At 47.4% G+C, this 14,925-nt stretch overlaps 1 protein-coding gene across 1 annotated transcript in view; it reads right to left on the reverse strand.

Moving 5' to 3' along the window:
* GEX3 (gamete-expressed 3) overlaps positions 1 to 14,925 on the reverse strand; it is a 131,876-nt gene that overhangs the window by 106,184 nt on the left and 10,767 nt on the right. The window contains exons 2-5 of the mRNA XM_087371439.1: positions 4,313 to 4,381; positions 3,935 to 3,988; positions 3,349 to 3,636; positions 2,938 to 3,104 (exon numbers count right to left, since the gene is read on the reverse strand). Of these exons, the coding sequence (XP_087227565.1) occupies positions 2,938 to 3,104; positions 3,349 to 3,442 (261 nt within the window). The 5' untranslated portion in view covers positions 3,443 to 3,636; positions 3,935 to 3,988; positions 4,313 to 4,381. The remainder of the gene's footprint in view (positions 1 to 2,937; positions 3,105 to 3,348; positions 3,637 to 3,934; positions 3,989 to 4,312; positions 4,382 to 14,925) is intronic.

The raw sequence follows: 14,925 nt of genomic DNA on the forward strand, positions 1-14,925 counted from the left end.
TTCCACCACAATAAAGCCTTCCCTGATATATACCCTGCTGCAAGCTGCATCTTCTTGTCATCTGGGTAAGGGTGAAACTGGAAGTGTACTTGCCACTTGTGCAACCAAGTGCCAACCACCTCCTTGGTACGAGACTTCTGATCTCCAAGAAAAGGATCAAGAGTGATATTTGGACCTAACACTAAAGCCAAAGCATCCACATGCGTGAGCGCCTGAACAGTGCTAGTTAAAAGTGAGAGTGAAGTTTGAATCCCTTGGAGTTGCTGGGTCAACTCCGTTTGATTCACATTAACTCGCTTGAACTTTTCATCGAGAGCAGTGGTGAATTCACTCAAGGCTGTCTTCGTAATCAAATCATCATCGAGGCCCTGGTCATCATCAGCATGGTAGTTCATATCTTGATCACCCATAGCGGCCATCCCCTAGAACTACTGATCCACACTAAAACCTTTTCCCTATCAAACGATCTTTCTCTCGGCCTCTCTTTCACTCCACCCTGCTTCCTTCGAATTCACCCTTCTCTCTCTCTCTCTCTCTCTCTCTCTCTCTCCTCCCCCCCTTCCTTCTTTCCCAATCTAGAACCACAACCCTTAACGACGAACCAATCAAACACTTGCACGGCATGAACATGAATTTCGAAATTGAGGCATACCTGGAGAAAAATTCATCCAGATTTCTTGTAACAGAGATTCCTACCTCAAGAGTTGGCTCTGATACCAACTGACACGACCCTAGCACTCCTAAAACCTCTGATCTGCAAGCAAACACAAGAACACACCAACATAAGGAATCTCGGCAGGCTGCTCACCACCATGACATCTACAGGATGCGATCCAGAATCAGGAGATGTCCCCTCCAAGCCACGAGCTGAGCTACTGGCACGAACTTCCAACCAGATCCTAACCAGCTTGGTGTCCCATACCACCAGGTGGCACTGTGAAGCCTGGGATCTGCTGCTGGGCCTTGGGCTACGCTATGATGCAGGCACGCATCCGTGACTCAATCCAAGATCAGACCTAGCACTTGGGAACGAGACTTTCTCCCATCGGCTCTCGGAGAATTGAACCTCTAGGCCCCTTATATAGAGTCGGGCCCCATGCGCCAAAAATAGCAAAGACCTATAACTAGTTCATACCCTTACCACTCAACCCGAGAATCTAGCCTGCCTAGCCCTAAGCCTCCCCAAGCTACTTGAGCTAGTCTTGTGTACCTAGTACACGTCAGATACCAATCCGTGCACATGACAGGACCCCTGTGTACAACCAACAGTTCTTCTTCTACCTATGTGGTACTCTCAAAACACTCGGCTTGCATGCTCCCTATGAGCTTAGGTGGACCTCATTGCCGTGCCCTACAAACACACCTCCAAGCTATCCCTCCCGGACAGCCACCTGTGACGCAGTGAATGCCTAGAAGACTTGACCTCCTTGCTGTCCTGGATGTGCAGCCAATGGTAGGCCCAAGCTCCTTCAGATTCCTATATGCCTGGTTGCCCTAGAAGACAGCCAAGGGTCTTGATCCGTGAGGGATCTTTGTCTACTACCAACAGCCACCTCCTTTGTCTCTGATCTAGTTCCTGAGGTATGCCCCTCGTAGCTCCAATCTGCTCCTGATTTTGATCCCTGAAGACTTGCTCTTATGGACGAATTATGAGCCTCCATGGCTCCCATTTATAGGGGCTGGGAGCCCCTCCGAAATGGCCGATTGGGGGCTAGATGGACCAACCCAGGCGCAGGCCCCCTGGTCTGTAAAACCAACCTGAGGGGTAGCCTTTTTGAAGCCTTGCAGGTCTCGCCTGGCCACGTGGCAGGCAGCTACTGGCCCGGGCTTTCCTGCCCCTGCCCCAACCTTCTCCAGGACATTTCCAAGGTCTAACCTTCTCCAAAACAGGCGCAATCCTTGTCCTGTTGTTCTGCCTCTGTTCAGGGACTTTTCCTGCCCTGTAACCTTTGATTTGGCTCTGTATACCCTGCTCCAGATCTCTGTACAGCCCCGTACTGCTGTCTGCAGCAGCCCATGCCCTGGCGCAGCCATCCATACACTTCCTGCAGGTTCCCTTGCTTCTGACATGTCCTTCCAGGCTGGAACTGCTGTGCAAATCTGCTTCAACCTGCCTTTGACAACCTGCTGGCCATCAAGAACCAGATCTGTCTTCCAGGACATCTGCCAAGTACTCTCTTAGGTGCGCTGCCCACATGGCAGCCTGTGTGCTGCCCATGCGGGAGCCCCCTCTTCTTGGTTTTCTTTCTGAGTTTTCTGCCCACATGGCAGCCTAAGTGCTGCCCATGTGGGAGCCACACTACCCCTAAGTACACCTCCCCCATGCTCTCCTCATATGGGGGCTTACACATGGGGAGGTTAATTTTCCAACACACAGAGGTTTTTGGGCCCCTTATTCGGATATATACAACCCGGGAATTTATAAAATAAGAGACTGAGTGTATACGTGCATTAGACCCTTTATCTAAGACGATCTTTTATACATCAGCGTTTTTAAACTATATTCCATTTTAAATATTTTTCCTAAAGGGCCTTGAACGCAGAACACAAGCATTCCTTGATAGGTTACCATCCTTGGAAGAAAAGATATGCCTTTCCAAATATGTAGGTTACAATATTGACAGCTAATAAACTCTGCTTTTATACCGAAAGTTGAGTACTCAAAATGCTATTACAATATTTGAAGTAAAACCACTTGCATACTGTTGCATCAAAAGATTCAGACTACTCAAGGTCAAAGGGCAATGCAAGAAGAGGAATACACAATAAGCAAATCTGGAAGATTTAAACTCTAAGCTTGCCATCCATAATGCTCTTCCAATGAAACATACTTAAGCATCTCTAATAGAATACCAACATAAGAGCACTGATATTTAAACGAATTTTTTCCCCCATTCTTGTTTTAACTGAAACAGCAATGGATGAAAGCTAACCTACCCTGCCTTCATAATCAATTACAGGAGCAACTTCTGTTTTGCAGGTTTGGTTCATTTCAGCAGTCCATGCCAACGTGCCATTCCCCCAAAATGCAACTATTTCTTTATTTGCACAGGCATAAATCATTCTATCACTTGTAATAGTAGGTATAGAAAGCTCCGGATTACCTAGAAGAAGCAACCTCCAACTTTAAACAAGGCAAAGCGAGAACAAATGATATTGCATATTTGTTGAATTTGAAGTAAATATAAGAAACTTGAATCCGAGGGCTTTCCCATGTTTTCTACCATGAAGATTTAGACGTTTAGCATAACTTCAAGAGACTAATCTCTTAGAAAAACACTCTTAATCGATCCACTGCAATGTTTCACACACAATAAAAATGATTAAAAAGTTATGAGGGAAGCCTACCAAAGGAGCTGTGCAAACTTGGCACCAAAAGGAGGAAAGTTGCAGAGATAATCCAGTCCCTTGCTAGATCCCTACAACATTGTCGCCTGAGCATATCTCTTATGAGCCTCGGATTTTTGAAATGGTCCTTTTCCCTAATTTTTGCTGATCTGCGGCTACATTGTAGTGGGTATGCCACTCCTATGACTTGTATGCATAGCCAAGGGTTTGTTTAGCCAGTAGGAACAGTGGTTGACCGTTGTGTAGGCTCTCCCTTCACTTCCCAGCAAACTAGATCCACACAGGCAACTGTATCAAGAAAGAAGATATCATTCTGTTCTTTGATTGTAGTATGTGTACGATTTTTCTATTCAATTTTAAACTAGAATGCTTGGCCAGCTCGGATGTACATATGGGCAAAAGTCATATTGAGGTTATTAGACGTCAATGCGATGTAAACATTCTTTGATTAGAGTTTTCGATGTGCATGATAATTGACATGATGAATACAGTCTTGTTTTATATATATTTTCCAATGTTCAAACATTGTTTTTTCTTAGCATTCATTTCAAATTGCAACATAGGTAAAACGCTGTGGTATGTGTACCTTTTGAAGAATATATTCGTCCAAAGCACGATGTTTATTTCAAATTTGCAAACTCTAGCAAAGACAAACAAAAACAAAAAAGGATTAGTAGGTTTGGCGTGGAATGCTAAAGTAATATAAACGTGCATGAGAAGAAGGTGCTCATTAGAATGCGTGCACAAGGACAAGGAAGAGAGGGGAAAGTGGGAAAATCTATGCATAATGTATGGTGGAGAGTTGGCACAACTCTCTCCGTAAATTTATAATCATAGGGAAATGTGCCTTTCCCTCGTTTCCAAAAAGATCACCACCAGTGTTGGAGGTGTAGCGCATCGGAGAGCACATCTAGTGTTGGATGTGTTGCACAAAAATAAAGCAATCTTGCAATGTCGTACTTACGTGGAGTGTCAAATGAATCTTTTTGGTTGCCAAGTTCGCTCTACTTATTTGCTATTGTATTGATAGTACCTGCAAATTAATAAAGATGATTGAATGTTAATGTCTAAAAAGGCAATCAAACTCGCTAATATGTTATACCAATAAAATGTTTATTAAAAAAAACATGATAATGCTTGAAATTTTTCAAACTTCGCCCATTTATGGAGACAGAAGATAGCCAGGTAGAGAGGTTCAGCTAGGAGACAGGGTCCTGGCGAGAAGATGGCCAAGGTCTAATGTAGATAGAGGAGGATCCCATTCCATGGATTCCTTTTGCTGGGTTAGCAGCCTCCAAGTAGTGGCTATTATCTGGGTTTTATGAAAATCTACATACTGTTATTAAAGGCAAAACATATCGAACATTTTTCTTGTCTTAAGGAAGGCAATTTTCAACCACATGCCCACATATAGACGACTTTGTACAGACCACACAGCTATCTCACAAAGTCAAAAGAGAATTTTCATTGGTCTAACGACCTGTTTCATGCCATTCTTCTCGTCCTATGATCAACTCAGATGTTTCTGTGATAAAGTAAGATGGTTCTTATCAAGGACGAAATGCACTGGAACTTCATGACATAATATGCACAACCAACGAGGCTGCAGATGACGGATAGCATCGTCCAGAGTTTAGAGCCATGAAGATTTCGTACCAGTGTCTAATTGATGGTACCCAGGCAACTACAAGCCCTTGCAAGGCCGATTTAATCTGGCCTGTGTTTTGGTAATCTGCTTATTGGCCAAATTGGAAAATGGTCTGACCAGCTATAGGTATCCTTATCCGGCATTACATTAGAAGATTTCTTAGGTCGAACTCATGAACTCTGTTGGACATTCCTAGAACTGTGAATCCAGATGTTAAATTGGCCGAATTCAAGCTAGACTAACTCACTCTGAAAAATGGTCGCCCAGATTTCTAGAGTGATCTGAAACCGATGCGACGGGCTGAGAATTTGTCACAATCAGGCTCCATCTCAGATCGCGGCATCAAATGTTCACAATAGACTTGAGACCTCCAGCGTGTCCAATTCTATTACAGCCATAAAATACTTGATCAAACACGAAACAACAAGTGTAAAGGGAATACATGAGAACCAGGGGACAAGATATTGTGTTTAAAGAGGGACATGGTGAGGGCCGCGTTTAATTCCTCATGGCTACAATCTCAAGGGCACCCAATCGTTCGGCATCTTCTGCAACCTTCCGCTCTCTCTCTCTCTCTGTCTCTCTCAGGTGTTGTCTTCACTCCCATAAGGTATGATCGTTCTTGAGTGTTCAGGGGGAGAAGAATGCATTAACTTTGCTTTCTTTGCAGGTCAATCCTTGACACTCTGCAGCCTCACCACTAGCGGCATTAACTCTAGTTTCTTGTGAGCCTTGTGAGTGTGAGCTCCCCTCGGTTTGATGAATCCATGACTTCGAAGTCATGCTCGTGTGCAGTTTTTCTGCCCGCTGCTGTCTCGCAGACAGACCTTTGTATGGACAAATGGCACCATCGTTTTCCTTCATCTTATCATTGTAAATAAAGTAAGATCGATTCTCAAGCTAGTACCGAGAATGCAAGAAATTCAATGTTTGAAGAAAACCGTTCAGTAAGCAAATGTACGCACAGAAAGAAATTAAAGGTGCAAAAGATGGAGAATAGAACGTGTGATTTATTTGTGAAAAACGGGAATGCTTTTAAAATAAAAATAAAAATGCCTATTAATGTGGGTTTGGAAAACAGTTGGAAAGGTCTTATCAGACTCAGCTAGGAAAGGGCAGGGCCAGTCATCATCCAAGTTGGAAGCTTCTCAGGAAGCCTGCTCCTTTGGGCTGCTGGTCTGTTGCCTGGCCCTGATTGGCCTGACATGTTGGTTCTGAGGGTTGGTGGATCAAAAGCCCTCTGCAAGGTCCAGACACCAGCTCTGTGTGTAATGTTGGTTGAAGCGTCCCTCAGCCATCATTGGCTTATTGTGAGAATCAGATCTCTAGAGGGATCGTCTCGCCTACCAAGCTTTGGATTCATCAATGCAAGCTTGTCAACCGCTTTCCGACCCTCAGGGTCACTGTGCAACTCTAATAGCCAGGCCTAGAGATACTCTCGTGGATGATGGCGGGGCTCAATGAGTCCGATGACGGAGGAATCGCACCGTTCCCTGGACTGGCGAAGGTCAGCCAGATGCGCTCTTTCTCAACACGCCAGATGCGCTATTAGTTTGGCATTCATGCAGTTTGGCATTCCTCTCGTCGGAATCGGACAAGCAAAAAGCCAGCGCAAATGGATAATTTACTGTCCCCTTCTTTTACAGACCCGCAACTCAAACTAATGCACATGCACACGAACCTTGACACTAGAAACTTGTGCTTTGAGCTACGATCACTACAACTCAGGAGTCGGAAATTCAAATCACTCACAAGAGTAAGGCAAGAAAAGCGAAAATTCATGACTGCTTTGTACTAAAGTGGAAGAACGTTGCAGAAGATAGAGAGAGAGAGAGAAAGAAAGAAAGTTTATTAAAGTCTTCGGAAGACCGATGGGTCTATGAGACTGTGAAAAACGTGGTACAACGAGCTGTGGTAGTGGAGCTACTAAACGAGCATCAACACCAATGCAAAATGCAAAATGCAAAGAATGCAAAATGATAGTACTAAGCCCTAGGTACAACATAGTAATGTCGATGGTCGACTATATATCAATTTCATCATCATCATCATCATCATTAGGACACCAGGGTGGATGAGGGAATGGGGGCATGAAATCGGCGATAGAGTGTTGTCGGCCACCCAGAGGTGCAGCTCTGGCACGTCTCCTGATCGTAGCTTTGTGTCGAACCAACGCTATTGTGACCACTGTCGATCGCGCGCCGACTCTAAACTCCCTAGGGGTTGTTGGGTAAGTAAATCCGCGTGTATCCTGGTGGGTCAATAAAACCCTCCGCTGTGATATGTAAGAAGTGATCTCTGTAGAAGCTAAGCTTCACTGGGAGTTCACTCGGTCCCAACCAGGTCCGAAATATGTGTAGCTGTAATAGATCCTCTCAGATAACCTGGTTGACCTCATGTGATAGGAGGGAAGAAAACGGAGCATCCATGCTATACTGGAAGGAAGGTAGTGTATCCATGTGGAGCCCTCGGCCCTCAAACCATCTCTCTGTGCGTGCATACAAGCACCTCTGGTCCCCTCTTGCTGCAAGTGCCATAGAAGAGGACAATGCTAGCCATGGTAGCCTGCTATGCCCTGAGGTGTAATCCTCATACTCCCTGACTTGGTACAGATACATGATGACCTGAAATGCAGCATCTAGCTGTAATGGGGGTGACCCAAACTCAGCCTGAATGATCTAGTGAGGAATGGATGGCTTACCACGAATCATCCGTGATAACATGAGAACCTGTAGCCGCTCTACACGGGCCCACTCTGTATTTGACAAGTCTAGCCCCCAACATGGGCTGATTTGGGATGTCATAAAGTGTGCATGCATAATCAAACCAGACCTGAGTGTCAGTGAGTGGTGAGGGGGACCGTCCCTCTAGAAATCTCCACCAAAAGTCCTTCAGTTGTTACTAAACAAAATGTTCAGTAGCTCCTCGTTCCGGCGAACGAAGTCTAGTTTCTTTATGCGTACCAGTCGAGGTACAAACGTAGCGTCTCTGGTTCACTCGGAAGACTGTTTTTGGTTTCGAATCTGAGCTGACGGCATAAAGCCTTACACTCATCATCGTACCAGCAATTACAAGGTACGGCCCCAAACAGTGGGGGGCACTGGTAGTGTGGGGCAAAGCATAAAGGAAAGCCTCGTGTAGTGAGCGGGTGACCAGGGCAGCACGATCCTCTAAAAGGGGTATGAAGTCGATATAAGCAAGAAGCATGTACAGACGGCCAGAGTAAATAGGTGAGTGATCACGATCAAAACGTATATCATGGTAGGTGAAGTAAGAACTCAATGGGGTGGAAGGTGCTGTGCGACGGGGAGTGGAAATGCTAAAGAAAAGATAGGTATGATCAGCCCCTGGAGGGAGAGGTGCTACGGTAAAGTCAATGATGCGAGATGTGAAGGCAAGGGATCCCATGATGTAATCAACAATGCTAGAACCTCCCCCATGTGGAAAGCACGTGAAACCACTTGAGGCAGGCCATCTGTCAAGACCATTATAAATAATGAGATCATGCATCCTGCCGAGGTCTAATAGGGGCCTGTCCATAAGATGTGAACGGACCTCGTCTGTCAGCCGAAACCTATAGCATACCTGCCTCCTCAAGGTCAACGTCCGGCAATAGAGTGGAATCATCCTTGAAGTCGAGGAGTGGTACTTGATGGGCGCCTATCCTCGCGCTGAAGTCCCCAACTAGGAGGACTTCTCCGCGGCTAGAGAAGTCAACAATGGACTGATAAAGAGCAACAAATGGAGATGTCTCATCCTCACCTCGAATATCTCTCGCGAAGTAAGAAGTCTCAGGGGGGAAGTAGCAAACTGCAACAAACAGATCCCGGCTGTCCATATGCCGAATCCGGATCCAAAGAACGGATCCAAAGAAACCTGAAATGTGCATCTCTTTGCTCTACTAAAATGGTCCCCAAAAGTGTGGATCTATAAAGGACTGCGACTCCACCTGACCCTCGAACTCCCCCTGTATCCCTCGTCTCATCTCTGTAGGCAGACTCCCATGTACACCCGTTGACTACTGGTTGTGGGTGCTCTGGACTCTGATGTGTCTTTGTAGAAAAGACTATGTCGTGACCTATATAGGATTCCAAGAAGTTCCCTAGTTCTGACCATAAAGTACCATTATGGTACAAGATAGGGTCTCGGATATCTGAGTCTCATAGACTCTGCTTCCCTATGTAGGGGAGGGGGCTGGTGCCCTACGGGGGCCTGTAAGAAGTCGTCCCTCTCGTATCACTGCCCACTTCCCCTCCTTCCAGACCTAATCCCCTTGTTGCAACAAAGAGTGTCTCTCCTCAACCTATAGAGGGGTGAGGTCCTTATCCAAGGAGATCACTGGCTGATCTCGAAGCACTGGCTTGCGTCGTAAAGCTAAAAGTCATGCCTAAGTGTCATGGAGCCGTATGATCCGTGGTTGCTCTCAGTTGGGGTCTCTCCCCACCCGCCATGCCCTCTCAATCCTGTGTTCAGTCACACCCAGAGTAGCGTCCACGAAAGCAGTCGCATCTACCATCGGTGTAGCCTCAATGCATGGGATCCCATGTACTCTGATGTTGAGAGCCTTACTGGCTCTTTGCTGCCGCTCCATGAGGGTAGCCAAACGGTTACCCTTGCGGGTTCCCGTTTGGTCTAGAATCTACATATCATGTAGTCTCTTGATCGTGTGGGATCACGGGACAGTGTGTCGAAGGCCTTCCAAAAGTCTACAAAACAAGCGTAGACTTTTTGGCATCTCGACCTCACCTCCGCAATGATAGTCCTCAAGGTGAAGATGTGGTCTAGAGTGGAGTGTTTTCTCCGGAAACCTACCTACCCTAAAGCACGCTGCCCATGTGTCTCTATATGGCTGCTGATATCCCTCTCCAGTATCGATCCATAGATCTTGGCCGCCAATCATGAGAGTGCGATAGTTCCCAGTGTCCATGATATATATATTCCAACCTGTTTTCGAGGTACCCATCTCTCTCTCTCTCTCTCTCTCTCTCTCTCTCTCTATATATATATATATATATATATATATAGAGAGAGAGAGAGAGAGAGAGAGAGTGTTCGAGGTACCCATCTCTCTCTCTCTCTCTCTATATATATATATATATATAGAGAGAGAGAGAGAGAGAGAGAGAGTGTTCGAGGTACCCATCTTTCTCTCTCTCTCTCTCTCTCTCTCTCTCTCTCTAGAGATAGAGAGAGAGAGAGAGAGAGAGAGAGAGAGAGAGATGGGTACCTCGAAAACAGGTTGGAAATGCGCATACGCAAAGGAGCTGAGAAGTTGTGGCAATGGTGGAAGGAGGGGACAAATAGAGAGAGAGAGAGAGAAAGAAAGAAAGAAAGAAAATGTATTATTATCCACTAAAGGCTAAAATGGACCCATGGGACATCAAGAACTCTGCATACAAGATAGCACAAAATCAACGTGCCACAAAGAAGAGGCATCGTCGAATATCATCTAAGTGCTACGCAATACAATGCAAGTGAAAGTACATAATGTCAAATCTGAGCCTAAATACAAAGTAAACTAGATGCAAGGAAACCGCCCCTGGGTGCAAAATGGGGGGATGAGTACAATATGCCAATGCAAAGATACAAGTCCAGGTGTCACGGAGTCTGAGAACCAAAATAATACTGGAAATCCTGTCCATCGACTCTGCCTCCTGCTATGAGAGTACAAATCTGAGCAAAGGTGAGGTGAGCGGCTGGTGGGGCGAGATCTCCATGAGTAAGTCTCCTCCGAAAAGCTGCCATCATCCTGGATCGTCTGGAGATGAAGCGACGAGTACGTCCCCTATGTAACAAGATCCTGCGGCGTCTACAAACCATCTCATATGTACATCCACAGGGTGGAGGCATGTGTCCTGTGTGAGCTCTGACCTCCTCGTGCTCCTCCTGGTCTCTGTCCTCTGGTATAGCGTGTGCCTGAGCTCTATCAGGCTGGGCTCTATCACGCTCCGGTCTGTGCTGATGGTCTCTGAGGTAGTCTCGTCGAAGCATAGTGGCCTCCCTGACATAAAGAGCTAGGCAATGCTGATCCTCGTAGTCCATCACTCGTGAGAGAGGTCCAAAGCCATCCGTGAAGAGACAGTGGAATCTACCTCTGAGCTCATAATATAGCGGGCATCTGCAAATGAAGTGCTCCTCTGACTCCACCTCTCCCATGGTGCAACAAGGGCAGATCCTGGTCTCTTGGCCTGGTCGCCGTCCATCCTCCATGCGTCGCATCCTACCAGCCTCTATCTCGAGCTGATTCGAAGAGACTCTAAGCTGGCCAAGGGCAATCCTCAGTGAGTGGGACATGTGGATACCTGTATAGCCTAGTGGAATGACAGATCCATCCTTTGAGATCCGAAGGAAGTGGTCACGATATGTGGCCATCTTCGTCGGAAGCTGCGTGGGATAAATCCAAGTGCGATACGTATGAAGCTGCAGCAAGTCTGCTCTCGTGACCTGGCTAAGCTCGTGGCGAGTCAACTCGAGATGAGGGGCATCTATGCTGTATCGGAAGGGAGGCAGTCTATCCATGTCTAGTCCAAGAGATGTGAGCCACCTAGTGAGTCTGAAGTACCAGCAGTATCGGGCCCCAGATCGTGCCAACTCCATAGAAGATGCAAGTGCTAACCATGGCAACCGAGCTCTGCCTGCTGCTGAGTCTCCAAACTCCCTAACCCTATGCAAATACATGACCGACTGAAACGCTGCATCCAATGCAAGGGGAGTAGCTCCAAACTCTGCTAGCATGATCTCGTGCGGAACTGTAGCCTTGGCCCTAATGAGCCGAGAGAACATGATGATCTGTAACCTCTCTACACGTCTCCAATCTGTAGCGCCGAGGTCTCCTGCCCAGAAAGGAGCTGCATACATCGCAGCTGGTCTCACCAATGTATCAAAAAGCAAGGATTTCGTATCGGGATGCTGAAAGTGGGACTGAAAACACTGACGCTCAAGATGAGCCAACGAAGCATACCCTTTACTAATCCTATCTCGTGCTGCATATGTCATGGTGAAAACCGGTCCCCTGAAAACTGCCCCCAAATAAGTGTACTCTCTAACAAGCTCAATGGGCTGTCCGTCATATGTGAAGCAAAACTCATCCGTGCTATAAATACGATCAGAGGTGTTGAAAACCATAACCTTGGTCTTGCCAAGGTTTACGGTCAACCCCCTGTCCTGGCAAAACCTGTGGAGTGCCTCAATATGTGCCTGGAGGCCCTGAGCAGTAGAGGAAATGAGAACCACATCGTCCGCATACAGGAGGATAGGAATGGAGGATCCTGAGAGAGTAGAGCCCACACCGCCTGTCATCTGTATAAACATCTCTAGCTCATCAATATATAATCCAAAGAGAGTAGGAGAGAGCGGGCAACCCTGCTTCACCCCAATCGTGCTGCATACCTCCTCTGAGAGCCCCTCACGTGTCCGAACCCGACCAGTGACCCTCTCATACAAAGCCATGATAGCCCACTGTATCTCTCCACTGAAGCCCATCTGGCGAATCCTCTGAAACAATCTGAATCGCGGAACTGTGTCAAATGCCTTCCTGAAGTCCACGAAGCAACAATAAAGCCGTTGCCTTCGTGACTTCGCCTCCTCTACCAGTGCCCTGAGTGTGAGGATGTGATCAAGTGTCGAATGATCCCTGCGAAATCCAGCCTGCCCTCTGGCTCTGAGTCCTGTCATCTCGGCATGGTCATTTATACAGCTTTCCAAAACTGATGCATAGATCTTGGCATGGTCCTGTGATTCGACGGCTCCATAGGGTCCCCCGACTTGTGGATAGGTACTATGGTATTGCCTAACCAGGACTGTGGTAGGCCTGTACAAACAGACTCATTGAAGAGACGGGAAAGAACAAAATCTAAGGCATCAATCCCATGGATTACATACTCCGCTTGCAATCCATCATGATCCTTAGCTCTCCCGTTCTTCAATCGGTGGACTGCTGCACGGACACTCTCTGGTGTGAAGAGACTAGATGAAGCTGGCCTAGGGGAATGGGATAAATCGATGGCTGGCTGATCTGGAACATCGTATAGAGCTGAAGTGTATGCAGACCAGACACGTGGATCTGTGAGGGGGCTCTGAGACTTCGAGCAGAGGAATTTTCTCCATAATTCCTTGGAGTCACAGCTGAAAAGCAAGCTTCTCAGCTCCTCCTCATTCCGGGCTAGAAATTGGCGTTTCTTGCGCCTAACCAACCACTTGTAGTCTCTCTTGGTTTCGGCAAGGAGGGGAGACTTCTCCTTGGTCTCAAGGTGAAGTTTCCTGCGGAGTTCCTTACACTCCTCGTCATACCAACCGTTGCAAGGAACAAGACCAACCGGTGGGGGACTAGACGAATGACATGTGGCAGGGAACGACATGTGAGCGGCAAAAACGAGTGAAGTATGTACAAGTTCCCACCGGTCCTGCGTGGATGGTAGAGCATCTAATAGATGAGGACGGAGTAGGCGGCTGAGGTTCTGGCTATATACATCATCGAACTGGTGGTCGAAATGAACCTCGTAATAGGGTTGGCGGTCATGATAACGAGGGGGGGGTGGGTCATGGGAGACATTAGTCAAAGTAAAGTGGATGAGTGCATATTGTCGGCAGAGGGCATGAAGGGGCTAACAGTAAGGCTATGGATGGAAGGGACTAGAGTCGGGGGACCTATGATGTAGTCGATCACGCTAGTACCACGCCCAGAAGCAGAAGAGAATGTAGGCATGGAAGACTGTGGCCACCTGGACAAGCCATTATAAATGACCATACTGTGCGAGGTGAGGAGCTCCAGTAACTGACGTCCCTGATCTGTGGGCTGTACTGTGCAGTCTGATGAAGTCCGACAGAGGCTATCATCGTGAAATGCTAGGAGTATGACCGGATCCTCCATGAAGTCATAAGTGAGGGCCTATCTGTCTGAGGTCCTCGCGTTGAAGTCTCCTAAAAGGATGACTTCTCCGCAATGTGAAAAATCTGCAATGTCCGCTGAGAGATCCTCAAATATGGACTGGCCTGGTCCAGTGGAAGAATAGATCGACTGCGCCGGGGGGAAGTAGCAAACTGCAATAAAAAGATCTCGCTGAGGGGCTCTGCGGCAGATGCGTACCCACAAGAATCCGACATGTGAATCCGCTCTCTCCACTGTGATGATCCGATCGAGATGCTCTCTATACAAAATGGCCACTCCTCCAGATCCTCTCACTCCAAATGTTCGGGTGTGCTGCCTGAAGGCAGATCTCCATGTATACCCTGTCACTCGTGGCAAAGGTCTCTTTGGACTCTCGTGTGTCTCCGTGAAAAAGATGATATCTCTCCCAAAGAATGCCCCCCGTAGATTGCCTGGCTGTGCTGTAAAAGAACCATTGCAGTTCCATACAGCGATGCGTAGACTATCTGACGGGTGGTGTGTCCCATGGGCCCTGTCCCATCAAGCGGTCGTAGCAGGAGGTGGAGGTGGGGCTATATCTGCTGGTCTGTCATCTCTAAGCACTGTGGGAGCACGCCTCAAAGTGCCTGTGATGAGTCTGCCATCCCTGATCACTGCCCACTTGCCCTGAGCTCGGGCTGCATCTCTCTGAGGCATGAGCGCCTTGCGCTCCTCAACCTGTATCTGAGTCAGATCCTCGTCCATGGAAATCTGTGGGTGGTCTCTGAGCGTCCCTCTCCTCCTGAGGGCAGCTAGACGTGCCTGGGCATCTCTGAATCTGATAATGAGGTGCTGCTCTCTAGTTCGATCCCTCCCGACTCTATATGATCCTACTATGCCCCATGATCCTGTACTCCCAGTGTCTGAGAGACAAAGGTCACAGCCTGTGTCATCGTGGACTCTGTCGCTGAGGGCAAGATACCACGAATGCGAATGTTGAGGGCCTTTATGGCCCTCTGCTGTGACTCGGCCAATGTAGCCGATACAGTCGATCTCTGAGGCTGTGATGGCTGATGGCGGACGA

Source organism: Dipteris shenzhenensis, chromosome 33, assembly GCF_047967505.1.
Source record: "Dipteris shenzhenensis isolate YYH24624 ecotype China chromosome 33, Dip_SZ_1.0, whole genome shotgun sequence".
NCBI classification, from domain to species: domain Eukaryota; kingdom Viridiplantae; phylum Streptophyta; class Polypodiopsida; order Gleicheniales; family Dipteridaceae; genus Dipteris; species Dipteris shenzhenensis.